Genomic DNA, 26,267 nt, shown 5'->3' with positions numbered 1-26,267 from the left:
GCGACCCTCGCCGTCGAAGCTTTCAACTATCCTCATGTTTTCGTCATTAAACACCAGGCCTGCGGGCCAATCTCTGTTTGGGGCCAACACAGGAGGTGGTCTGTTTGGTCAATCGCTGGCGAATGTAAGCGCAAAGCAGTCTGCCGCCGCCCGAGCCATGAAACAAAACGTGCTGACTGCTTCTACTTTAGCAGCCCCAGCAACAGCAGCAACCTCTCCAGCAGCAACAGCAACAAGCTGCGCCTGCGCTGGGCCAGTCGCAAATAAACCAAAACCAACAACTTGGTGGTTCATTATGGCAACCAGGTAGCCTCACAGCCTGTAAGTTTGTTTCTTCCCGTCAACATCACTTATCACAATGCTCATGACCTTCGATCGGCGACTTCATCAACCGCCGCTTGGGCGATACTACTTGATTCTTCCGTTCGCTAACTGTATATTTTGCGTTTGGAACCCAGACCAGAAGCCAATTCCCGAGCAGATAAAGCTGATCGTGGACAAATGGAACCCGAACCATCCGAATTGCGCCTTCAAGACCTACCTTTACAACAAGGTCGACGAGCATACTGTCCCTCTCTACGGGCCCGGCCCGAACGAGGACCCCAAGGAATGGGAAGAAGCTCTCCAGCGCAAGCCAGCGCCCAACTTCATTCCCGTTCTTTGCTCGGGCTTCCCCTCGATCGTCGCGCGTTTGATGCTCCAGCGTCGGGTTATCACCGAGTTCAACAATAAGCTGCACCAGATCAACGCAAGCCTAGACGCGATCCTATCGCGGCACGACCTGGACCACACGGTGCGCGCGTTCAACGCGCGCCGGCGCCACGCCGAGCTGAGTCGCCGGTGCCTGCATCTGGCTGCGCGTGTGCAGGTTCTGCGCAACCGCGGATACGCCCTTAGCGGGGACGAGGATGAACTTAAGCAGAAGCTGCAGCAGATTGATAAGACGCTGAATGATCCCGCTCAGGGTTCGAGGCTGGAAGAGCTGTGGAGCAGATTGATCGTGCTCCGGGGGTATGCGGAAGATCTGAAGGATCAGATTAATCAGGCGGGGATTACGGAGAGTGACGGGCTGGGTGAGGAGATTGAGGCTAAGGCGAAGAAGGTGAGACCCTATTCTGGCCTGCCAAAGTGACGCGAGACGACTAACATGAAGCGCAGATTCTTGAGGATTATGACAAGCAACTCCAGCATCTCAAGAAGCAGGTTGAGGAGGCCAAGAAGGATTTCGAGGAGTGGGAGAAGCAACACAACCCTGCGCCGGCACCGGCGCGCTAACTCAGTTAAACTCTCTGCCTCTTCTTTGATACCCATGGCGGCGATGTTAAGAGTAATGTTTGTCACTATGGACTCAGCAGATGAGGTAGTCTGGTGGTTTTCCTACGTTCACCTGGTTAGAGTTATCCACAAAACAGGCTGGCGTTGGGCGATCAGAAGTTGGATGAGGTAATCTGCTCAAGTGTAATGCGTCATTTGCTGAACATGCCCACATCCATGACTTTGACCTTCCTCTATGGATGAATCCATCAATTCCGTCCAACCTTCCAAGTCCCCTTAGATATGCAGAGATTGCGCATGACGTAGTGTACATCGAGAACGGCGTGTTCATTATTCTCGTTCTCGCAAATTAGGAATCATGAATATGGTTCGATGTCGAGACAGACCCTTCGTCCCCCGTTCAGGCAGCATCCAGAATTGGTTGCAACGGCCCAATTCTGCTTCGGGATGGGGTTGTCAAGCCGTGAAGTTCACGCATATCGTAAACGCCAGATGACATTGACTTGGCATATGATGCTAATCATAGGTGCCGTTTAGAACATCTTGTAAACGGCATCGACAATGAAAGGTGCTGCATCAATGGTTAGGGGCTAGATCCTTTGGCGTCGCAGATATATCAGCCTGGTGTGGTGACATACAAAGATAGAGGACAGCAGCGGTCGCGATGGCGCGCTGGATGGTAGAGGCAGCCTCGGCCTCGGCGGCACGGAGCTCTTCCGGGGAGGGCTGGGGCGGTTGGACTGAGAGAGGGAGGTTAAAATGTAGCTTTTTGATACTCCGCGAGAGCACAAGACTTACAACCTCCGAACATTTTGACAGCAGGATTTACTTATGTACGAGTATGTATAAAGCTAAAGGGAAGGTGGTCGATGGGCTAGACATAGAAAAGCGCTGGCCGGGTGGAGTGGTTGGTGGATGGAGGTTGGAGATGAACGGCGATGCAACGGATTGTCTGGAAATTTTTTTGGACGTTTTCTGGAGAACCGTGACGCCATGCCTCAAAGGGATATATCCTGGGTGTCGGCGGCTGCAACGTGCAGGCGTGCGACCCTAATGCTGGGTCTTGGCAGCGACCCACACAGGACCCAGGGGACAGGGCTGGCCAATCGGTTTTCAGAGGCCGCGGCAGGCCTTCCTTTTCGTGGGCCGGGCCGAAAATACCCGATAACTTCTTATCGATCTAAAATTCAGAGAAATCAACGGGCGTGATAGCGATGATAGCGGGGTCCCGGGGGCCCTGCGACGTGGTGCTGTTCTGTGCCACTCGGGGAGAGTCGAGGCTCCCTTCGTCTCACCAGGCCGCGGCTGTGGTTCACTTTTGTCCGATTTCCTTGGAGAATCGGACAGCGAAGATCCGCGATTAGTTGGTGTTTTTGGGAGACAGGCCGTCTGATTTTGCAAAACACAAACTCTGGGGCCGTGACGGTGGAGTGGCGTCCCTCCATAAGACTTCTTCTGAAGAACCCAGACCTCGACCGTCCCCGCCTTCTTTCTACCCCATCATCTTTTCTTTTTCCGCCTTTCTTTCATCGAGGTCCAGAGTTTCCCCGGACAAATTCGGCCTGCCTCTTCACGGTCTTTCATTTGCGCTGTGTGTCCGGCGCGAGCCTTGAGCCAACCTTCATCCTAGCTCCTCGATTCGATGGCATCCAGGCAAATTGGCCGCCTCGGCCCCAAGCTGGGCGCTTCTGCGCTCGTCGTTCGCGGTACCTCACCGCTGAACCTTCCCTTGACCCTCAGGGCCGCCGCCGTCACAGTCAATGCTACCACGACGCGGTGCTATGCGAAGGCGCCAAAGCCGAGGCCATCGACGGAGCCGAAGCAGCCAGAGGGCATACGTCTTGCCATGAGGGCCCGTCTCTTTCGCTCCCACGAGAAGTTCGTCGACAGACACATCGGCCCCAATGATGAGAACATTCAGGAGATGCTCAAGACCCTTGACCCGCCAGTTGAGTCACTCGACGAGTTCGTGAAGCAGGTCATTCCGGCCGACATTCTGACGCAGCGCGAGCTGTTCCATGACCACCATAACTACTATAGTGCCCAGAAATACGGTGTTAAGGAGGGTCTGGAGGAGTATGAGGTCCAGGATCTTGCTAAGAACATGGCCTGGCGCAATGGGATCCTGGGCAAGAATATGATCGGCATGGGCTATTACGAGGCCCGGACTCCTGAGGTCATTAAGCGCAACGTCTTTGAGAACCCTGCCTGGTACACCAGCTACACGCCCTATCAGCCCGAGATTAGCCAAGGCCGTCTTGAGTCGCTGCTCAACTTCCAGACCATGGTTTCTGATCTGACCAGCCTGCCTGTTGCCAACGCCAGCTTGCTCGATGAGGGCACTGCTGCTGCTGAGGCCTTGACTATGTCTCTGAACACCCTGCCGACTACGCGGGCTAAGCGCCCCGGTCGTACCTATGTCGTCGATGAGAATGTCCATCCTCAGACCATCAACGTGCTGCGCAGTCGTGCCGAGGGTTTTGGCGTCAATGTCGTACTGAAGGACCTTTCCAAGGGCGACTACTCGGATATCGAGGCTCTGGGAGAAGATTTAGTTGGTGTTTTGGTTCAGTATCCGGACACTTACGGTAATGTGAGCGACTACAAGGTCCTGGCTGAGGTTGTTCACAAGCAAGGTGCTCTGCTTGCCGCGGCGACTGACCTGCTGGCTCTCACTCTCCTGACCCCCCCTGGTGAGTGGGGTGCCGACATTGCGCTTGGCAACTCCCAGCGGTTCGGCATTCCCCTGGGCTTTGGCGGCCCGCACGCTGCTTTCTTCGCCGTCCAGGAGAAATATAAGCGCAAGATGCCTGGCCGTCTGGTCGGTGTCTCCAAGGACAGGACCGGTCGCCGTGCTCTCCGGCTTGCCCTACAGACGAGAGAGCAGCACATCCGGAGAGAGAAGGCCACCAGCAACGTATGCACTGCTCAGGCGCTGCTTGCCAATATGAGCGCTTTTTATGCCATCTATCATGGTCCTGAGGGCTTGAAGCGTATCGCTGAGAAGTGCAATCTGGGCGCCCGGGTGCTACAGGCTGCTGCCAAACACTTTGGCCTTGTTCCTGCCGACGCCCCGCCTGTGGCCTTCGACACGCTCGCCATCAAGATGAAGGATACCGATGCGTCTATGAAGCTCAATTTGATTTGTTCCAAGAGACGCATCAATGCTCGGGTGGCAGAGGGCAATTTATGGTGCATTAGTGTTGATGAAGCCACACGGGAACTCGACCTGCTCCGTGTTATTCAGAGCTTCGACGAGTTCGTCAATGGGTGCCCGGAGAACGACCGTGAAGCGAACTCTACTCAATGCCATCAGCTATTGACTCGGTTCATTGCCGAAGAGAAGGCAAAGCCCACCTCAGTTGATCGCCTGAGCCCCGGGTTTAAGAGACAGTCCCCCTACTTGACGCATCCCGTGTTCAACTTGTACCACTCCGAAACCGAGTTGACCCGCTACATCTACCACCTCCAGTCCAAGGATCTGTCCTTGGTTCATTCCATGATCCCGCTTGGCTCTTGCACCATGAAGCTCAACGGCGCCACTGAGATGTCGTTAATCTCGCATGACCACTGGCTACGCGTTCATCCCTACACTTTCTTCAGCTACACTCATGGTTACGATGGCCTTATCACTGGTCTCAAGAATCAGTTGAAGATAATTACGGGCATGGACGGAGTTTCCTTGCAGCCGAACTCGGGTGCCCAGGGTGAGTTTGCCGGTCTGCGCACCATTCGCAAGTTCCATGAGTCCCGCGGCGAAGGTCACCGCGACATCTGCCTGATTCCCGTCTCAGCCCACGGTACCAATCCGGCCTCGGCTGCCATGGCTGGTATGCGTGTGGTGCCCATTAAGTGCGACACCAAGACGGGCAACCTGGACCTGGCTGATCTCGAAGCCAAGTGCGAGAAGCACGCTGATGAGCTGGCGGCTATCATGATCACCTACCCAAGCACATATGGTGTGTTCGAGCCGAACATCAAGAAGGTGTGCGAGATCGTCCACAAGTACGGTGGCCAAGTCTACATGGACGGCGCCAACATGAACGCTCAGATCGGCCTGTGCTCGCCGGGTGAGATCGGCGCCGATGTGTGCCACTTGAACCTGCACAAGACCTTCTGCATCCCCCACGGCGGCGGCGGCCCTGGTGTTGGCCCCATCTGCGTCAAGAGCCACCTGATTAAGCACCTCCCGGCCCGTAAGCCGGCCTACGTCAAGGACACCACCAACTGGCCGGTCGCCAGCGCTCCTCATGGCAGTGCGGCCATCTTGCCCATCCCGTGGGCTTACAACACGCTCATGGGCGGCGACGGCCTGAAGAAGGCTACCCAGGTGACCTTGCTCAACGCCAATTACATGCTCAGCCGGCTCAAGCCGCATTACTCCATCCTGTACACCAACGAGCATGGACGCTGCGCACATGAGTTCATCCTGGACGCCCGGCCGTTCCAGGAGTCTGCTGGCATCGAGGCTATTGACATCGCCAAGCGTCTGCAGGATTACGGCTTCCACGCGCCCACCATGAGCTGGCCTGTTCCAGGCACGCTCATGATTGAGCCGACGGAGAGCGAGAGCAAGGAGGAGCTGGATCGCTTCTGTGATGCGCTGATTAGCATTCGCGAGGAGATTCGCGAGATTGAGGAGGGGAAGCAGCCACGCGATAGGAACGTGCTCAAGTTGGCGCCGCACCCGATGCAGGATCTTATTGATGGTGATGGCGAGGGCAAGTGGGATCGGCCGTATAGCAGGGAGAAGGCAGCGTACCCGCTGCCGTGGCTGCGCGAGAAGAAGTTCTGGCCTAGCGTGGCACGGTTGGATGACAGTAAGTTCCACGTTGTGTGATTGTTGTACAAGATGGATGCTAATAAAGTGCAGCCTACGGTGATCTCAACCTCTTCTGCACTTGCCCTCCTGTCCAGGACACCACCCAGGAGTAAACCGCTTCTCTTGAGTTAACTGCACGGGACTTTCAGCGAGCATGGATTCGCAAGCTCCTGTCTTCAACACCGTTTCATATTTTCTTTCAACAGCCGATATACCCATTTCTGTCGGGGAGTGTAGAGAGGGATTTCAACACTGAATTTCGGGATAGACGGCAGTTAGACGTGCCTGGCTTTGCTGATGGGAGGGCTCAACAGTAGACAGTGTATGGAGTAACGTTTGTTTGCGGTCGGTTTTTCGTTTTTATCTGTGAGTTGGGAAAAGTAAATAGGAATGAATAATTGCGTTGGTCACATCAAGAGCGAGAATGTGTGCGCTCTTGTCATCATTGTTCATTCCAGCCAACACAGTTGGCGGCATCCGTCTATACAGTTCCTCCCCAAAGATCTATACATGATGGAATATCCCCGGCGATATCGACTCAAGCCTCGAACACCAAAACAACAGCATCATCACCAACCGTAACAATCCTCTCTCCCGTCTCTCCCTGCACAAACCCCAACACACCACCCCCTTCCTGTCCACTCCGATGTCCTTTCCATTCCTTCACCAACCCGCTTGGCGCAGCTCCCTCCTGCTGCTGTTGACGTTGCTGCTGTAAATGCTGCATATGAGGCAGCGTTCCCGGCCCAGCAGTGCCACCCCGCAAATCCCACCTCCTCACCACGCCATCCATGCCACAGCTGGTAAGCAACCACCCAGCCATCGCCGCGTTCGGAGGCGACTTGACGAACTCGACCTTGACGACCGGGTCCTCGGCGTGTGCGCCGCGCAAGTGTCTACGCAGAGCGAAGGAGCGGGATGTATCGAAGACGGCGATGGAACCATCTGTTGAGCCGGCTGCCAAAATAGGGGCTGACGGGGAGAAGGCGAGGGATTCGATGTTGTCGGATTGGATTTGGAGGGAGGCGAGGATGGTACCGGCTTGATGGGAGGTAGTTTGTTGTTGCTGAGAAGGGCGGCCAGCGCGGCCGGCGGGGGCTTTGCCTGTCCGGGATTGGGACTGGGATTGTGGTTGTTGGGGCTGGGAGAGGCGTGGGAGACCGACGATCTTGATTTGACCGCCGGCACCGCCGACGGCTACGACTGCACCAGTGGGGGAAACGGCGACGGAAAAGAGGCCGCCTTCGACAGCGAAGCGTTGGTCGACGTTTGTGAGGGATACCACAGTTTGGCCGTTGTCGGTGACGAGGGATTTGCTTGCTGCGACACCAAATACGTCGTACACGTGCAAAGACTCGTCCTCGCTGACGGTAGCAAGCAGCAAACCATCGGGGCTCCAGGCTCCTGCCGTGCAAGGGCCGGTGTGCAGGAAATAGGACTGGACGATCTGAACTGGGTTGGATGGATCGCTTGCGTCGAGAGTGAATACCCAGACTGAGCCGTCAGATGCGCCAAGCGCTATGGTATTAGGGTGGTCTGGCGACGGGCACGGCGCAAACCAGTTGATCTCTTCTGTTTCCTGGGACTCGGCGAGGAACTTGAACTGGGCAAGCGCGCCATTTTGAGGCACAGAAACGGCATACACGCGCATGCGGCCGTCCATGCCGCCGCTAACGAGGAAATCGCCGCGCGGGAGGGTAAATGTTAAGGCGTTGATGCTGTCGGTGTGGCCGTCGATCTCGAAAATGGGGTTCAGCGAGGTGTTTTGCTGAGGGGCTGACGAAGGGTCGGAATTATAGCTAGGGGGCAGCACAGGGCGTCCGGCAGCAGCTGAGATGTCGAGAACGTAGCCCTTGCCAGGGGCATCGTCGGCGTCGCCTTCAGAACCGCCGGTCGCAACGATGTTCGGGTACAAAGGGTGTTGAGCAATGGCAAAAACAGAGTCTTTATGGCCGTCGAAATAAGCGATACTATCGTTCTCGAGGGCAATCTCCTCGGGGCCCTCGTCGTCAGAGCCCATGGCGACGTCGCCGTCGGGGTCTTCAACATCGAGGATCTCCTCGACCTCGTCCTCGGCAATTGTGACTGGGCCGAGCTCCTCATCCTCTGGCTGCTGCTGATACTGTTTTGATGACGACATTGTTGCGGCTTGTGTGCGAACTGAGAGTAACGGCGGTGCTTGCGACGAGACAATGGAAACAACTCTCCAGGACCGTCGCCGATTTGCAATATACCAATGGCGGGGTCAATGATTTTTTGCTTGAGAATCCTCTTATCGTGATTGATAAGCACCCAGACAGCGGGGGTGACAAGGGTCTTCTTGGAGAGCTCTATCGATAACATCAGTGTGGGCCCAGCCCAAGAGTTACCAAAAACCTCCATTTTTTTTTTTTTTTTTTTTTACAATGTTCCGCGGATGCGCGACGCGAAACCGCGTTCCACTTGATTATTGTTTTCCCCAGCAATCGTCGTTAAACCCAAGTGTTGAGAGGCGGGACGCAGTGACATAACACAGAGCGCCGGGAGCTAAAATCAGAAGGAAAAAAAGACGTACAACACCTGGGATTCGCTGGTCGTCACCGACCCAACTACTGACCGGGCCCTCAGTGGCTTAACAAGGGCAGAGCGGACGGGATGCCGTGCTTTCCACTGGGTATGGTCGTACGTGATGGGTAGGGTTGAACATGGTGATGAGATGTCTCGCTACCTGTCTTGGTCCAGGCAAGTTTGATTGACATAAGAGGCCTAGCCAAAGATACTCTAGATGATCAGAGGGGTTGGAACAGGGAGCCTACGCCTTAAGAAAATATCAACTCAGCTCAGGTGCAATCAAGTTGTTACTAACATTAGACATCTCCCACAACAATATGCAAAATGTTGAACAACAAATCGTTGCAGCAACACAAAAAAATAGCTTTGAAAGTCCAGCAAATGGAGCGGTGAGAACCGAACGCTAACATCTACATGAACATATGCTCCGGATTATCCTGCACAAAAGCCTCAGATTCCAACAACTAATGCTAGCCAATGGCACGCACAGCAGGTTACTACAATCATCCATCACACCCCGTCATCAAATGCACTTAGTTTGGTTCCAAAGCCCGTTGATTTCTATAGCTGTTGTCCCAGCATATCCTACGACTGTATACTGACTAGCAACTCCAGCCCTGGAGGTAGTCTTAAACCGGAGGTGACGTCCACGGTTTCGGGCTTCGGGAGCTAGGCAGCTGATGAGCCTCTGCATGAAGCGGCCTGGATGATAAAAGATGATTATTACCGAACGAAATTTACCGGAGCCCCTGGATGCTATGATTTCCTTGACATTTTTAACTTGAGCTTTTCGAGCTTACACAGCTCTATACGCTGGCAAAAGGGTTGTGACGAATCCAGAGGCCTCCTGAGATGGGCTCGAGAGGTGCCAGGCCGCTGGACCTGAAAGACAGGAGTTCTCACACAGTCAGAATGATCGCTGTGATTAACGGTTGAACAGACAGCTGTTTGTATTGCTGACTGGAGAGCTTCTTCGGCCAGATGGCCCTGCCTGGAATCTATATACATCTCATACACCCTTGTGACTTTCCTTGTTCACTCCTGCTCAATGGCACAGACTGTTGAGGGCCAACATCATTGGGTGTTAAGGACAAATGCCTCTTGGCGTTGAGGAGCGCCTTCTCAATGCTTGGTTATTGGGGCAGATGTCTGATTTTGATGGGCCACAGCTCCCTTTTGTTCCGATCAGTTGGCTGCACAGGACTCACTCTTCCAGATAGAGCCCCTGTGGATCGTGACGCTCAGTATTAGATGCCATACACTATGCAATAAGATTCTCTAGTCAGACGTGAGCTCTAATTTTTGACTCTTCATGGTCGACCCGGGAGATATGTCAAATTAACAGTTCAAAGAATCTTACACATTCAAGCTTTGTTAAACGAGACGTTTCGAAAACATCACCCAAGGCTAGGATGAAATATTAAGCGGTCGGCCCGATTCAGACGATGTGGTGATAGATTTGCGTTCTATTCACGTTGATCCTGGATTCAGTTCTAATTGAGTGTTGACATGTGGTTTTCTCTGTGCTGTGCGGAGGGAGATGTTGCACAAGGTGAAGCATCGACGTCTTTGCGCGCCTATGCTCCGTCCAGTAATCAGGTATCCCATATTACCCGAGTTTCAAGGCCGCTTTAGCATTTGAATTGCATTTTCAACACGCATCACCAATGAGGGTACTCGGTCGTGCCCACGACGCCGGCAGCAAAAGGTACATATGCACTGACTAGTTCAACCTATGTACACGCGGGGAAAACCAAGAGGGAAAACCGGTGTGTATCCATGAAATAAAGAGGTGGTATTGGAGAAGGGAAAATATGTAGGGGGGAAAGAAGGAAAGAAAGTTGGGTTAGGAGGGGAGAGCGTGAGGTATGTAGATGTCCAAACTAGAGGTTCTTCTGGCTTTGATTCTTTGTCATCAGGGGTGCGCATCGTTCGAGATTGTACAGTCGTGCGTGAGAGAGAGCGGAAAGGACGTACTGGTGATGGTTTGTCCTATTTGATGGTCCCTGGCCAGCAAGTTGGTTGTTAAAAGGGGGAGAGGGGGCATCGGAGGAAGTGGCCTCTAGAAACTGTCGCGCCGCAAGAGCAAGTTTCAATTGCACTCGGAGGGCGGTTGAACCGGACGTGATATTCGAGGAAGTCACCATGTCCCGATGCCTCGGGAAGCTACCTAGCAAGTTACCTCCTGTCGAACAGGCTGAGGAAAGGTTTGGCTGAAGGGTCGTCCCAGAGGCTGGAATGCGGTTTATTGGCCCTCCACAATGACACCATATCCGCAGGCGGGGACCATTCGCGGCCTGGGCGAGGCTGAGCGGAGTCCGAGCTAAGCTCTGGGCCCCAGACGCCGTGACTCCCAAAGAGGGCCTGGTTGGATGCCTTGGATTGCTTGATGTAGCCGAGACCAGTCTTTGTGTGGAGAAGTTTGTAGCCTTCCCCATAGTGGATGGTCCAGAGGTAGAGTTTGGACGCGTTTCCGCCATCTGTACTTTTCCCGGTCTAGTAGGTACCGTGGGTATAGTCCAGCGATCGACCATAGCCACGGCGTTGTGATGGTACGCCAGACCGGGAAGAGAACCCTGAGGGCCGCATGGGCGGCTTGGGACAAGACTGCTTCCACCGCACCGAGGCCGGTAGGTATCAGTCGACCCCTAGCCCCGGCCCTGAAAGGACCTATGCTGAGTTGAGCCAAGCCATACAATAGTGAGGGTACCATTGCCATATTGAAAATGGTAGGTGCAGATTTGGGAGAGAAACCTTTGGTTTTCGTGTTTGAGAGTCATCTGATTAGGCCCACCACGGAGGCCGTGGTTGAGAGGTTGGGGGGCTTGGGTCGAAAGTGAGGCTGCTTAACTTGGGTGCAATGTGCCCAGCTCTTGAATGCCTTGAACAGAACGCTGTCGAGAACGTACCTCTCTGTTCTAAGGCAACATCTCCAGTAGCTCATTATTGTCTCCATGCTTTATCTATCAATTAGATCGCCGATTTGACACAAACTGCCGGGATGCTGACTGTGGCGATGCTGCATGCTCATATATTCAGCCTAATCATAGCGTAGGGCGATGATACACAACCTGGCCTAACTCCGTCCTAAAAATTCGTGAACCAAAGCTCTTCAGATATAAAACAGACCCGGATACGTGGGTGAAAGTCTTGGACGGGCTCTCTCAGGCTATACCATCGCTGCCCTCTTATTAGGACTACACTCATTGCCTGAAAACACTTCCGATCTCTGAAACCTATGCAACCATGAGATTACTACACATCGAAACGTTACAGGTCGAGGACTTCATCGGCTCGGTCCTTAAATATGCCATCTTATCGCATACCTGTGGGAAAGAAGTTCCCTTTGCAGATGTAACATGCTCACTAAAACAGGCGCGAAAAAAAGCGGGTTTTGCAACGGTCAAGGCACCTGCAAGCTAGCAAAGGAGCAAGGCTACGACTATATATGGATTGATGCTGCTTGCATCGACAAGTCCAGCAGCGCCGAGTTATTGGAGGCCATCATTCAATGCACCGCTGGCACGCTGAATCAAGCGTCTGCTACGCTTATCTCTTAGATGTCGACACCATTAACGGCTTCAAGGGCAGTTGTTGGTTCACACGCGGCTGGACTGTGCAGGAACTTATCGCACCGCAGCGAGTTGAGTTTTTCACAAGAGAATGGACTTACTTAGGTGAAAAGAACGATAACAACCTCTTATTCATAGTCTCCAAAGCTAATCTGGTTGACGCGTGTGTCCTTGCTGGAACTGTGTCGCTGCAGAGCGTTAGCGTCGCTAGTAAGATGTACTGGGCGTCGAGGCACCAAACTACAAGGAAAGAGGATGAAGCATGTTGCCTTCTAGGCCTTTTTGGCGTGAACATGCCGCTTCTCTATGGGGAAGGGCCCAAAGCATCTATACGGCTCCAGCAGAAAATCATCAAGACGACTAATGATCAGTCCATCCTTGCCTGGTATTGTGTAGACGACACAGACATCGAAAGTCAAACGACCGTGGCATTAGAGTTATTAACTGCTTCCGCACCTTCGCAAAGATCTTTCGCTTATTCCAAGGACGTTTGGCACGTACCCTCCAAGGCTATAAAGCTTTGTCCCAGAGAGTTGTGTGGCATGCAATGTTCTGCTGCTGCCGTCACATTCTCCGGCCTGGGTTTGGGCTCTAGACAGTGTTCAACAACGTGGCAGGATAAGCCTCTCGATCCGGAGGTTGTAATCTTACACTGCATGATTGGACCCATTCCATGAACCTTTCCTGTAATATTGGTCTCAATTCAGGCCAGGAAGCGGCATACTAAACATGGAGAGATACTCTTGGCAAGCTCATTCTGTCACATGGACACGGCAGTTCAATGAGAAGAAATATCCTTGACAGCCAACATATTGAACACCGGTGACACAGGAGCTGAGAAGGGCAAAGGCATAACTGACTGGTAGAGCCCGGGATATATAAGGGAGTGGCAAGAATGAGTTAGATAACCTTGCCACGCTGAGGAAAGCCCCTGAAGTTCGCAGGAGACCGCGAGGTACTCAAAAAGGCAAAGGGATTTTATAAAGGGAGCTACTTAGACACGACGTAGAATTTTTCTTGGTTTTCCTCTTCCCAAAAAAAGGACGCTGAGGACCAAGAAAGATTATTACACGTAGTAATTGACTTCGCTGTGCACCCCACATCGTCAGTGGCCATCATCTAACCCATTTGACCCATTGTTGATCCCTGTCTGCACTAGACCAAGTCACCCGTTTCAAAGATTATTTCTGACATTGTGAAGCCCATTCCATGGTTCTACGTGGAACTTGTTGCATGGTCGAAATCTGTATATCAGTTCTTCACCGTGCCCCAGGGCATCTACATCTAGATTAGCAAACCAGCTCTCGAATGATCAGTGACAGTATTCCCAGACCTCTGTGCTGCTCATCTACACATACCGTCCATGTCTCACATTCCTGCCCTTGAGTATATTTTTTTCGTGCTTTCTACACGACTAAAACTTCATTATCAAGTACCTTCAACATCCTTCTTCTTCCTAGCTGTCACAAAACTTCGTATACCTACATACAGATCATGGCACTTCTCGGACTTCTTTTAAGTCAGATCGCCGGGGAAATTTCCCATCAGCCTAAGCTACTACTTAACCTCGTCTCACATGATGAAGAGGATTTGAGGAGTGTCATGGCTCAGGCGAAAGACCACAAGGACATAGTTCCCACGTTGGCCAAATCGAAGACCTCAGTTAGAAGGTAAATTTCAAGGCCCCATATTGGCTTCAGCCAAACCTATCTGGTTATCTACTGCACGATTCCGTCGATCGAAGATTTGGTTTGTAAGCTGGACATGACTGCTACAGTCCCAGGTTAAGTGGAGACAGCCCCTGAACTGTTGCTATGGCAACCGGTAATTTTGACGTCAGCCCCTGGATCTGTCAAGAAATTCATTGAAATCACCACAAATAAGGACGGCCATAGGTCGTGCTTACAAGATGTCAAAAGAAATTTAAAGGTATCTTGGTTTCTTTTCTCAACACAATTGCTGAATGAATAAAGAATATCTGCAGCCAAGTCTTCCTTAGCTTGGCATGCACTGATTGCCCATGGCACTCAAAAGTTCCTATGAGACTCCAAAGTCCAACCATACCGATACTTCTTAACGATGGTATGAGATTGTAAGCAGCTGTACATATCTATCAGTAGGATGATTTATTTTCGTTCGCGACGCTGACGTTAGGAGTGTTTATCTTGCGCCCTAAGAGCTCCGGGACACCATAATATGCAGCTGCAGAAGACGGCGGATCCCCATCTAAGATGTCTAATGTTCTGAGTTCTGGAACTTATGAAGGAGTCCTGATCAGTGAGTTCATGGTGAGTTGAGTGCTGGTATGGCCTGTCATGAGGCTGCTCTGAGTGAAAGGGTGGTTCGACTTTTGAACTTCGAGCAGAGGTGGCCGTTAACTGCAATTAGGCTGAAAATTGAAGTGAATGTATGGAAAAAGAGCATTTATTTCGTGCACTTACTGGGAATAGCATTTCCATAGTGGTAGTTTGTGGCTAGATAATTTCGAATTGACACATCGAATAGCTACCTGCATATTAACATCGCATAAGAAATTTCCCACGAGCACGGCGATAGATGATGGTAAAAAAACCAGAATAAGGTATCCTTGATGGCCGAAATGTGGTCAAGGACATCTGCTGTCATTGTCACGATGGAAATTGGCCTTGTGTTTACAATGCATGCTCCATCACTCCTACGAGCCCTGCCAAGGGATAAAGTCTCTGACACTGTATCAAATCAAGAACTATCCTCTGCCATACTAACATCTCGGCTGCTGTTGCAACCTCGAAAATGTTGGCAAACATAAGCAATATATTAAGAGAACCTGCTAAATAGCATTATCTCTTTCTCAGATGTTGTTATAGGCCAGGTCAGCGATTTGAAGCCAATTATGTGCAGTATACCCTCAGGCTAAGCCCGGACTGTACTAGAAACCTTTATGTACAAACCTCAACAAACATCTATCCATCTGAACTAGTTGTAGATTTGATCTCCTGTTCCTGGCTTGCGTACCTAATCGGCGCACAGGACGCTTCTCTCCCGCATCCTTCTTCCTCTCGACGCTGAGCTGACAGGAGTCTTCTGAAGAAAGCCCCAAATTCCGACAAACTGATCATGTACCACGCGGTCCCCTAAGAGAGCAACACCCAAATGCCAATCAGGAAAACCAAGTGAACGACACTGATACGCTTCTGCAGTCTGCTGCCGCTGCTCGCAGTAACCATAGCCGTCGGCTGACTGATGAAAATAGGAGGACAAGTAGACGCGGCCGATGGCATGTAATCCGACCGTATAAGTGTTGGGTGATGTAAAATGGCATTTGTCTATTTCCATACTGTAAAACCGACGATTGATACCACGCTCCGGGTCCGAGAGATCTCCTGGGACATCCTTCGGGTCGAGGTAGAGAACGACAACTTTGTACTCAACAGCGTAGGTCTTGGTGCGAACTCTGTTGTGGGGCATAGTCTCCCGCAACCAACTGCTGGCTGTATAAGTGTAGGTAGCGGTGCTGGTCGGCTTTAGAAAATGGGTAACTTTTGGGTGAATTCGCGTTTCGAGGTCATTGTTGTAGTAGATGTAAGTGTCGGAGTGAGGAATGCATTTGTCAGGTGCTCTGAATGTGACTGGCACTGCATACTGTGTGTAAGTACCGGGCGTGCAGTCGCTGGATGTCGTAGCTGCATATCGATCTACAGGGCTGCTGATGATGTCAAGGCTAGCGACAGCATCTGGAGGGAGTTCATAGAAGTATTCAACCAGATCATATTCCGGATAAACCCGGGAGTACGACCTAGTTGGAGAGAGTGTTGGTGTGGCGGTTGCGGCAACAGGGTAGTACTGCTCAGCTGTCCTGTAGGTCAAACAGTATCGCTAGTTTTCGTTCCCTAAGTAGCTCATTGTGTAGCAATCCCCGTTCAAGTTGTATCCTGCCGTGGCCGGAATCAAATATGTGGTCAAATTCCACCAAATAGATCTTGAAGCTTCGGGGAGAGTAGAGAAGGCCCAAGGAGGAGGAGGACCGGAGAGGGCAGTAGGCAAATGAAGCGTTAACAGGGCACCTGATGTTGTCAGGAGCCCTATCTTCCTGATTAGTTGGATCATGATAGGAACCAGCTACAGGTTGGTCGTGACATCTGTCTACGGTCGATTATGACTGCGAGGCGAAAAGTCGCTCCTGGAAAGAGAAATTCTGATGTAGGTAAGTCAATAAATATCTGCATAATCTCTAGGGCGGCTTAGGATTAGAGTACAGCACGGTGCCAACGGAGATAAAGCTCCGATCAAGTTTCCACACGCAAATGACCCCTGGCAAACCGCGCAAAGCTGCGAGGTATATAACCCTTAACACCCGGCCAAAGTAGCCAGCTCCTTGTAACTGGGTGTGGTTCCGAACACCATCCCTTGGTAAGGAGTGAGGTGATATGTGTACACCACCAAAAGTCATAAGTCCACGTGTCGTAGTAAACACTCTCAACTATATAAGTCGTTATTGTCCAAGCGAAACTGGTTTTAGTTGTAATTTGTCGTTGTGGTGAACCAAGCGTCGTAGGCACCCGGGCAAGCACCATGAGTGTTGCTAGCCCCAGCTTCGCAGTTGTTTGGTGCATGTTTCGCCTTGTCGCCACACGTCCTTGCAGATTCGACTAGCCAGAAACAAGTGAAGAGATTGAGGTGAAGACGATACCTTACGACTGAGCAAGGTAAAGGATTCCTCAGGAGGATCTTTGTCAAAGCCGACCATCAATGCTATCGCGGACATTTCGGCCCTTAATAGTCTGCCTACAACCAGCAGCAGAACAGAAGTGCCAAGATACAATATAAGCTTAATGGCAAACTCATGTAACGTTACAGAGCCCGTGGTGGGGGGTGGTGTGGCATTGGGCTGCAATTTTGCGTAAGGATTGGGGGATGCTCAAGCGATCAGACCGCAGGAACTAGGGACGTTCATCAGGACCAGCGCCACAAGGTCAAAGTTAAGCGAATGAGCCCACATGTGAATATTTTTCATGCGTAGGAAATGATTGGAAACTCGAGGAGATTATTTGCGAGTCAAGGTATTATGCGTGTGTCTTGGAAGTTGGGTAAACGAGGGTGGTCGCCTGGTGGATCCCAAGGTGGCCGTTGAAAAGATGCGTAGAAATCTGCCTTAATTTACCACTGGCGGGCCGCTGTCCGTTTTTGACTCCTACAAATGGAGAAAATGTACTTTAACATTAACTGATACCGAACCTGTTTGAAATTCCCCCAGATACCGCAGGGCGGTGCTTGGCCGTGACTGGAGAACGCAGCTGTCCTTCTTCAATACCAAGAAGCCAGAATACCAGAATATGATTGAAAACATGTTGATATGAATGGCAAAAATCTGCTTCGTAAATTGATGCCATGGCGGTAGATGAATGGTCACCCACCTAAGTGAAATAGGAGATGCGCAACTTTCACGTGCCATTTCACGTGATAACGCTTTCAACCTCGTATTCTGCTCGACCTTTCTTTCTCTTTTGACCTATTTGCGCTCGACTACTAATCATATGGCTTCTTATACTTCAAACACGGATCTAAATCTTTAATATTTTATGTTTACAGTTGTTGGGGCTTTTATGTTTACTCTGTTTCTCTCCGGTTTCCACTCTTCACCTTTGAACCATGGAAAGAGCCAACTATCAAATTAGGGCTAGATTTGTCTGGTAGGTTCACAGAGCCTTCTGCAGATTGTAATAATGTTGATTCAGAAGGTTTGATAGAGTTTATTTCTTATGAAAACACTTATCGGCCAAATCTTTGACGATTTTCGCAGCTAAAGCCTGATAACCGAGGAGCTCATGGATTCTAGGGCGCTTAAATGACACCAGTTCATGATAGGTCATTATAATTCGAATGATTTTCTTCACTGACGCCATTGTTTTTCCATTCCCTTGGCTTGAGTCTCGCGATTGTTCGAGCATGCAGTATCCTTGCCAAGATCAAAATAGTATCACAGCATGACTTTAATATCCTCTATCCATGCAATTTTTGTAACACCCAAAGGTGTTGAACCTCAACGGCCTGTGCCATTGAGGAGGAAGGAGCAAGGGAAGCTACAAGGGTAAATGTGATGTAGATAGATTCCAGGCAGGGCCATCTAGCCCAAGAAGCTCTCCAGTCAGCAATGCAAACAGTTGCTTACCAACTGGTGACCACAACGGCCACTTTGGTTGTGTGAGAACTCCTGTCTCTCAGTCTAGCAGCCTGGCATCTCTCGAATTCATCTCAGGAGGTCTGTCTGGATTGTCACATCGTGCCTTAATGTTGTCGCGAGACAAGCGAGGTCAATCCTAAGTCGGAAATGGGGGAAGGTCGGTTGAAAGTATGTTAAAGAATATCATTATTCGAGGGAGAGCAATGGTAACGGTTTTGAGAATCATATAGGAGGCTAGAAAGGACCTTAGCATTAAGCACTTGACACTCAGAGGTGCTTACACCAATGTTACTACGGTTATCCCGTTGTATCAGAGAAAGACCTGATGTTGCAGTTGAAGTTGACCATGTACTGCCCTTACTCTTAAATTCGTAGTCTGTAACGACATTGCGCGAAAATGCTATGCAAACAACAAATATCTGATGAAGACACAACCATATGATCCCAGTACCTCAACAGTTTCCACAGACGTGGCTCAAAACAAAGAAATACCCCGTTTCCGGCAAAGATTCAACTTCATTTTTCTTTATCCTGAACTCCTAAGCCATGTATTGCTGAGGGAAATAGGAGACATGGTTAAATCCTCTCATGTACTTCAGGACTTGATGATCCAAACATGTTGGCTCCAGAATGGTGCTGAAACACATCACCAATATTCAAACATTGGGTGATACTTGTTATACTCTGGGGACTGTTTGCGCCTAGGCTTAATCCGAGTCCGGCTCTCCAGTATCTGGCTCATAAGTTTTCTCGATGTAGTGATACGTTAACACCATGCGAACAAAGTCATGACCAGGATCAGTGTCCACATTGAAAATCTTGCGATCAAACAGGACTTCGTAGTCAAGCTTCCATTCGAGTGACTCGCAACTATACCAAGAATGCTTTCGAGGTGGTTGGTGCCTTAATCCCTACAGCAAAACACATCGAAGGTAGCGAAGGGTTTATATTTCTTCGCAGCGCAGTCGTAGAGTAATAGCATGAAAGTAGAGAAACTGATCAAAGATTCCTTGCGTTTGCTGTAGTGCCATCCAAGCCTTGCCCGAGCCTTCTCCAAGCCTTTTCAGATTTGATTTTGCCCTGTGGGTCTCCCGGTAACTACACGACGAAGGCAGCCCCATGCGCAACTATCGTGGAGCAAACACCCGATACAACTGGCCCACCATGCGTCCCTTATAGTCAACCAGCTCTGCACCAAGGCCCGAGGGCTCGGCCTCGAGGTCGACCCGAACAAGACGCAGGTCTTCTACATCCCCCCCCCCCGGCCGGGCGGTACCGGAGCGAGGCGTGGCAAGATCGACCCCACAACGATTTTGACCCAGATGGAGAGGACATCCTTCCTCCCTGGTAAGTCCGTCAAGTGGCTTGGAGTCTCCCTGGACCCCAAGCTCAGCCCTGTGACCCAAGCAGCCTTGAGGGCGGCGGCGACAGCATCGGTGGTGGGGTTGATCAAGCGCTTATCCAACACGAGGCTTCGGGGCTTTCCCCCCTCGGCCGGCCCCAAGATCTTCGACACGGTCGTCATCCCTTCCCTCCTGTATGGCATGGTCCAACTCGACACCGGCCAAACTAGGCCCGGGGTTAACGGCTGCTTAGTCCCATCTAGACTTACGCCGGTGTGATCGTTCCTCACCAAGGTCGCAAACGCGGCACTCAGAGTGATCTTTCCGGTGTAGCGAACGATCCCGGCCGCGTGGCTCTGGTGGCTAGTTGGCCTCTACCCAGAGTATCTGCGGACAGAGAGAGAGCAAGGTGGAGAGCTCGCGTATAGATGCTGCCGGCCAACCACCCTTTGTGGATCAGGCTTGCCTGACCCCCTTACGAGGGCCGGTCTCGTCTGCACCAAGCGGCCCGTGGGATCAGGGCTAAGCTCTTATGGGACCCAAAGCACCTAGGGATCAAGGTGTGCTCGGCCTCCCCTCTGTCCCCCCAAGAAACGACGAGCGCCTTCCCCGGATATGCGTAGCTGGTGGCGCGCTAACAACCCCCCCTCGGCCTGCTGGCTGGGCACAGTGCTAAACCATTTCTTGAGAGGTTCTCCTGTCAATGCCTCTCGCGTTGGTTGGCTGAAGCCTCGGGCCACGGAGACTTCTTAGAGTATGATATGCGCTTCAAACACCTGCCGGAGGATGTCAAAAAGTGTCCTACGGGGCGGTGGTTTCCAGGGGACATTTCTTCTCCTACCCTCTTGTTTCCCTCGATAACCCACTCGCGGGAAGGATGGACCCTAGGGTCTTCCGGTCCTCCTTCCAGATCTTCAAATATAGAGTCTCCCGGGTTGAACTCTGGGGACAGCTTGCGAACCCTGCCCAGTGACGGCTCTCCCTCTCTCCACATTGATCCTCTCCCCCCAGACCCCCCTTCGAACCCGAGGGCCGGACACAGCTCTCCGGAACCACTCTCCCTCCCCTCAACCATGTGACATAACAGCCCTTCAATATCTCACGTCTGTTTTTTCTCCCACGCGGGTTTTCCTCCGGCGTCACCTGTAATTAATATAGCCTATATGGCTCTTGCCCGTCAGCGCCGTGGGCACGACTTAGCACCCCAGTGGTGACACGTCGAGAAACATAATAAGTAAATAAATAAAGACGGAGGCAACCTGATCGCCCTGACAATGCAGAACCACACATTTTTCGATTTGGATCAGACTCCACAATGCTCGGATCCTCGCCCTACCGACCTTAGAAGGCGATCAGCACGATGACGTCGTCTAGAATACACTGCTCAGCACATTAGCACTAGCGCAAGCATGTCGCAGCGGTTTGTGTTCACATGGCCGGCCGGCTGTGCAACCTACATGGTAGGACTGTCTGGGGCAGATCTTGGGATTTTTGATCATAAATTCGAGCTGGGATGGGTTATATACGGCAAAATAAGGTAGAAGAGGGGCGAAAGTGTGATGAAGGCAATAAGAATGGCAAGGCTAAGAGCCAGTGCGGTGCGGACCGCAAGTGGAAGCTGCCAGTCTATGGTAACAACTTTGTTGATCTTACACGGACACGGCAGTTTAAGGAAAGGGGTATCCCGATTGCCAACACAAGGGACATCAGAGATGGAATGATTGTGAACAACATAAATATATGGTTGATTCCGGAAGATACATACGGGAAGGCAGAGGAAGGTGAGGAATGCGATGACGGCACTCTAAACTGCGGTACTCAGAGCCGGCGTAGAAAGAACTGCGCGTGGAAACCTCTCGTTTGCGGCAATTGCATCCTCGGGAAGGGCGAAAAGTGTAATGAAGGCACGAACAATGGCCTTGGAGCTCCAGGTGCAACATCTACTGCAAGTTTCCGCAGTGCGCGCTTGTTGTCAGGCGTCTTGAAGGGCGAGAGCGATAGAAGTCTTGGTATCAGATCTCTTGTGCCTAGAAGGTAGATTTTATTGCTAAGTTAGATGTGTTCAAATAGTACTAGAAAATCTCATAGTAATGCCTCATCGGACTGCGAACTTCTTTTTTGGTTGATTTTTGCACTAGGCTGGTCTCTTCTAGGAGATTGTAATATAACTGAGAGTAGGTAGGCTGGTTGGTAGTTTGTGAGATCTGGAAGCGCGTTAATGGCGACGAAGACGCGGCAATATCCCGAGAGCTATCGAACTTAAAATCCAGCCTTAGGATTACTGAACGTTAAGATAAGGAGCTATGGGAAGTCATCCTTTTTGCTCGTTGTTCGTATCTAAATTTGCGTTGTAGTAAAAAAGACCTCTATGAGAGAATTATTCTGGAAATCCAAGCAAGGATATTGGAGTGTTGGTCGGATGTTGGCGTTTTAACTGAGTACGTCAACTCTAGATTGAATAATAGTACAGTAATTAGCAAAGACAATAGGCGGCCTAGTGACAAACTATGTGTCGACCGGGAACACCGTCCTACGCCTAGGTCAAGCTTACGGCACCGGTGAGCATGCCTGTAACCTAGTTTGTAGACTACCTGAACGTAAACTGTATAAGGCATGATGGCAACCTGTGATGCGCTATAACTGGGTATTTTACAGGATTAATACCTCCAGGCTCTAGTCCCTCATACTATCCGAAACACCGGAAAGTAGTGATAACACTAGGGCGGGAGAACGGTCAGGGGGCATACTATCCGATCGGAGATAATCCAGCCCAGGGAAACCAAACGGGAAATTAGGTAATAGTTATTTACACCGGCTTCAGGGATAATAATTCGGATGGCCGCCGGCAGAGATCATGGTGGCAATTGGAAAGAAAAGTCTCAAAGCAGAATTATTTCACTTCGCTAACGAGGTCCACAAAACAACCTTTCATAACTAATCTAGTCTTGTGGCAGATGCTCAAATTGAGTATCACTGCACTTTGTGATATACACTCATCACTCGTCGGCCGTCCACAGTCCAGGCCTCCTTATAGCTTGACTGTGCTATTTTATCTCTTGCTTGCTTTTGCACTTTTCAATCCACTATTCCATGCTTCATCCTCATACTTCCACTCTTTTAAAATAACAACTACAGAGATCGGATTCGCCGCACAAATACATGATGCAGTTTAAGAACAGTTGAACCTTCTGGGCCAATCCTGGAAAGTCATATTACACGAGAACCACCCCTCTTTGCAAGGGCTTTACAAGGATTCAGGGTGTCTCTCTTTGCTAAAATCGCTCCATATCTTTCGAGGAGCCCTTGCAAGGGCAGCTTGAAGGAGATTTTGTTCATCATAATCTGCTAAGTTCAGATCAACTCGACCGTCAAATAAGAGAATTTCGATAATCTCCGTATGGCCATACTTTGCAGCCCAACTCAGCGGCGTTTTCCCATAGTTATCCTGTCGGTTGGATCCGCTTGGCCATCAAATAACAAAGTCTTAACAACCTCCGTACGGCCATATTTCGCAGCCTGACTCAGCGGCGTTCGGCCAGAGTTGTCTCCCCGGAAGGGATCCATTCGGCCTCCAGATAACAGAGTTTCAACATCCGCATGGTCATTACATGCAGCTCAACTCAGCGGCATTTGGCCATAGCTGTCTTGTCGGTCTGGATCAACTCGACCATCAGATGACACGGGTTTAACAACCTCCCGTAGGAAGGAGAAGGAGAAGGAGAAGGAAAACAAGAAAAATGCCGCTGCCACTGAACTCAACATGCGCATCGCAGATCGTGTTGTGTTCGTTGCTCTAACAGTGTGAGCTATTACCGCTGAATTTTCTAACACACGCGGCGGCTGTGCGAGAGCTGGTCAGAGGGATGGCTGGTATATTACAGGGCAAGGAGATTTCCAACGAGCGATTCGGACATGTTTGATTTCTCATCACGTAGGCTTCTTCGATCGTAGTGCTGGAGGGGATAAACCAAGAAACTGAAACAAGAGAATGTTGGGTTTCGGACTTGGTTGGATTGCTGGATATAGCGAGAACATTCAAGAGGTCGGGAAAGGGATGAAAGAGACAGAGAGGGCTTGAAATGATGTTCAGGTGTTGACAACGAGGCAAAGAACAGCTTGAATAAGGCCAACGTGTTGAGGATTTCAAGGACGAGGGCTGGGGGTAATATTCACCATCTCGAGTCCTTGCAGCCGGCACTGTGCAAGCAATTTCACAACGCAAGCCTGGGCTGGCTTTTGGATGAAGTTGCTATTTTTGAAACCTCATTAATCGCGTTCTAGATGCTAGCTGGAGAAATGGAAGGTTACCAAAGCGCAGCGGCTGCGGGTGTGGATGACGCAAAGAGATGGAGTGGGGCATAGTGGGGCAAACAGCCTGTGTGGGCCAATCACGTGCAGGGCGCGCGGCGCGTTAGCAGCGCGCAGCTCTTTCCAAACCTTTCACCTACCAGAAGCTCGGTTTTGTTGGGTGGCTCTCGGGCACAATCAGATTTGATGAGCCTGCCGCAAAACAGGCAGGAACGCAACCATTTCGCGCCCTCCATCCCAGCCTTTTTCAGCCTCGCCAATTGCCCCGTCCTAACGAGCCAATTGGGCTGCGCAACACGTGCCACAGGCGCCACAAGCCTCAGCCTCAGCCACCATGTCGTCTCCTGGAAGGGCCACCGACCGAATGGCTCTGGACGACGACCGCCATTCTCGTTCTAGGTCTTGCTCCCGCACTCGCTCGCCGCGTTCTAGATCTCGCTCTCGGTCGCGCACCCCAGCCTCGCAGTACTCGCGTCGCTCGCGATCGCCAACATCCATGGACAGACGCAGAGACTCGCGCGCTCGCTCTCCAGCGCGCAATGGCGGCGGCGGTGGTCGCTATCGCTCTCGTTCTCGCTCCCACAGTCGCAGCATTAGCCGTGGCCGTACCCGCTCACGCAGCCTGAGTCGCTCGCCTAGTCGGTCTCCACGCAGCCGCAGTCGCTCCAGGAGTTACTCGCGCGGTCGCGATCGCAGCTACAGCCGCGGCTACAGCCGGTCGAGAAGCCGTTCTCGGAGTGAGAGCCCTCGCCAGAGGTCGACTAAGGTCGGTTGGCTACGATATTGCTCTGGAGGAAGTCGGCTGACAGGATTGCAGATTGTGGTTGAGCGCCTGACCAAGAACATTACTGAGGACCATCTCTGGGAAATTTTCGGCCAGTATGGTGAGATTGAGGATCTCGATCTGCCCATCAGCAGAGTTTGTACGTGCGCATGTTTCTGCTACAACTTTTTGAACATCGCTAACTCTTTTGCAGCTGGAACCAACCGTGGCACAGCCTACATCCTCTACTACAACGAGGACGACGCTCAACAAGCCATAACCCACATGCATGAAGCCCAGCTCGACGGCAACATCATCCACGTCTCTATTGTCCTGCCTCGCCGCAAGGTTTCTCCCCCCCCTCCTCTCGCCCGTCGTGGCCCTCGTGGTCCCCCCGCCAATGTTCGTGCCGTTATGCCTGGCGGTGGCGGCGGTCGTGGCGGCGGTCGTTATGCTTCCCGCTCTGACGTCTATCGCCCACGTTCCCTGTCTCGCTCTCGCTCTCGTTCGCCCCTGCCCCCGCCTAGCGGTGGCCGTCGGTACCGTTCCCGCACTCGGTCAAGGTCTCGCTCGCGATCTGCGTCCTATGATTCCCGTTCTCGCTCTCGCTCTCGTTCTCGTTCTCCCCGCCGCGGTGGTGGCAGGTATGGCGGAGGTAGCCGTCGCAATGAATCTTATGATCGCCGCCGCAGCGTCAGTCGCGATAGTTATGACCGGCGCAGTCGCAGTCGTAGCAGGACGCGCAGCCGGAGCAGGAGCTATGAGCGTAGATAACGGATCATTCATTACGGACAGCACGACGAGAGTAAAGAATACGGCATCCGGCTGGGTTTGTGGATTGTGGATTCGGCGTTTGGGAGTGAGGGAGTCATCTTTCTGGGAAGGAAAAAAAGAAAAGCGAGGAAAAGACGTGATATCTGGAGGATGGATGGATGATGAGGGGATAGCAATAAACATTCCCCGGCTACCCACCTCCTACCTTGTACCTACTTGTCTATTATTACTCGGCTAATCATGGACCATACTGTGTTAGAGCGCCAATCTCTTCATGAAGGGCCATATTCTTGTTATGAGCTTTATTTATGAACCTTCGAACCTGTCATACATTTCAGTATCATTCCACATTCCAGTCTTCAGTAGCAGTGAATTCTTGAATGCACTGCCTCTACGGGTTGACTCCAGCATTCTCCGAGGATAAACACGAGCCTGACCGCCGGGCAGTGCGGTCACTCCAGCCATCACAAATTCCACAAGCCCGCTTCGGCCGCGACCACCAGTATCTTCAATCGGCCCAGCTTGGCTTACGGGCGGCCCCCGACATGCGGCGCTGCCAACAGGGTTCCGCGTTCGGGACCCAAAACCAAATTCAAGGACTTGATTTTGTGGCTCGGCAAAGTAGTTTCAGGTCAGCAGATGTTCCGGTGTGTATCGAATTGACTGACTGTGGCAAACAATAAGTACTCAGGAATCCTGA

General features: G+C 51.5%; 5 protein-coding genes across 5 annotated transcripts; 4 read left to right on the top strand and 1 right to left on the bottom strand.

Moving 5' to 3' along the window:
* Positions 1 to 34: 34 nt before the first annotated feature.
* On the top strand, positions 35 to 1,275 carry CTHT_0010940 (uncharacterized protein; the record flags this gene model as incomplete). Its single annotated transcript, XM_006691551.1, has 4 exons — positions 35 to 124; positions 192 to 321; positions 459 to 1,102; positions 1,159 to 1,275. 4 exons carry the CDS (start codon positions 35 to 37, stop codon positions 1,273 to 1,275), a joined length of 981 nt encoding a protein of 326 aa, XP_006691614.1.
* Positions 1,276 to 2,917: 1,642 nt separating this feature from the next.
* CTHT_0010930 (glycine dehydrogenase-like protein) lies at positions 2,918 to 6,210 on the top strand (the record flags this gene model as incomplete). The annotated part of the gene is made up of 2 exons (XM_006691550.1): positions 2,918 to 6,095; positions 6,149 to 6,210. 2 exons carry the CDS (start codon positions 2,918 to 2,920, stop codon positions 6,208 to 6,210), a joined length of 3,240 nt encoding a protein of 1,079 aa, XP_006691613.1.
* A 425-nt stretch (positions 6,211 to 6,635) lies between these two features.
* CTHT_0010920 (uncharacterized protein) lies at positions 6,636 to 8,237 on the bottom strand (the record flags this gene model as incomplete). The annotated part of the gene is made up of 1 exon (XM_006691549.1): positions 6,636 to 8,237. One exon carries the CDS (start codon positions 8,235 to 8,237, stop codon positions 6,636 to 6,638), a length of 1,602 nt encoding a protein of 533 aa, XP_006691612.1.
* An 11,023-nt stretch (positions 8,238 to 19,260) lies between these two features.
* On the top strand, positions 19,261 to 20,001 carry CTHT_0010910 (uncharacterized protein; the record flags this gene model as incomplete). The annotated part of the gene is made up of 2 exons (XM_006691548.1): positions 19,261 to 19,274; positions 19,491 to 20,001. The coding sequence occupies 2 exons, from the start codon at positions 19,261 to 19,263 to the stop codon at positions 19,999 to 20,001; spliced, it is 525 nt and encodes a 174-aa protein (XP_006691611.1).
* Positions 20,002 to 24,364: 4,363 nt separating this feature from the next.
* On the top strand, positions 24,365 to 25,567 carry CTHT_0010900 (putative RNA binding protein; the record flags this gene model as incomplete). The annotated part of the gene is made up of 2 exons (XM_006691547.1): positions 24,365 to 24,953; positions 25,008 to 25,567. The coding sequence occupies 2 exons, from the start codon at positions 24,365 to 24,367 to the stop codon at positions 25,565 to 25,567; spliced, it is 1,149 nt and encodes a 382-aa protein (XP_006691610.1).
* Positions 25,568 to 26,267: the final 700 nt, after the last annotated feature.

Source organism: Thermochaetoides thermophila, assembly GCF_000221225.1.
Source record: "Thermochaetoides thermophila DSM 1495 unplaced genomic scaffold scf7180000011814, whole genome shotgun sequence".
Taxonomy (NCBI): Eukaryota; Fungi; Ascomycota; class Sordariomycetes; order Sordariales; family Chaetomiaceae; genus Thermochaetoides; species Thermochaetoides thermophila.
Note: the sequence above shows the minus strand (reverse complement) of the source record. Positions and strands in the feature narration are given on the sequence as shown.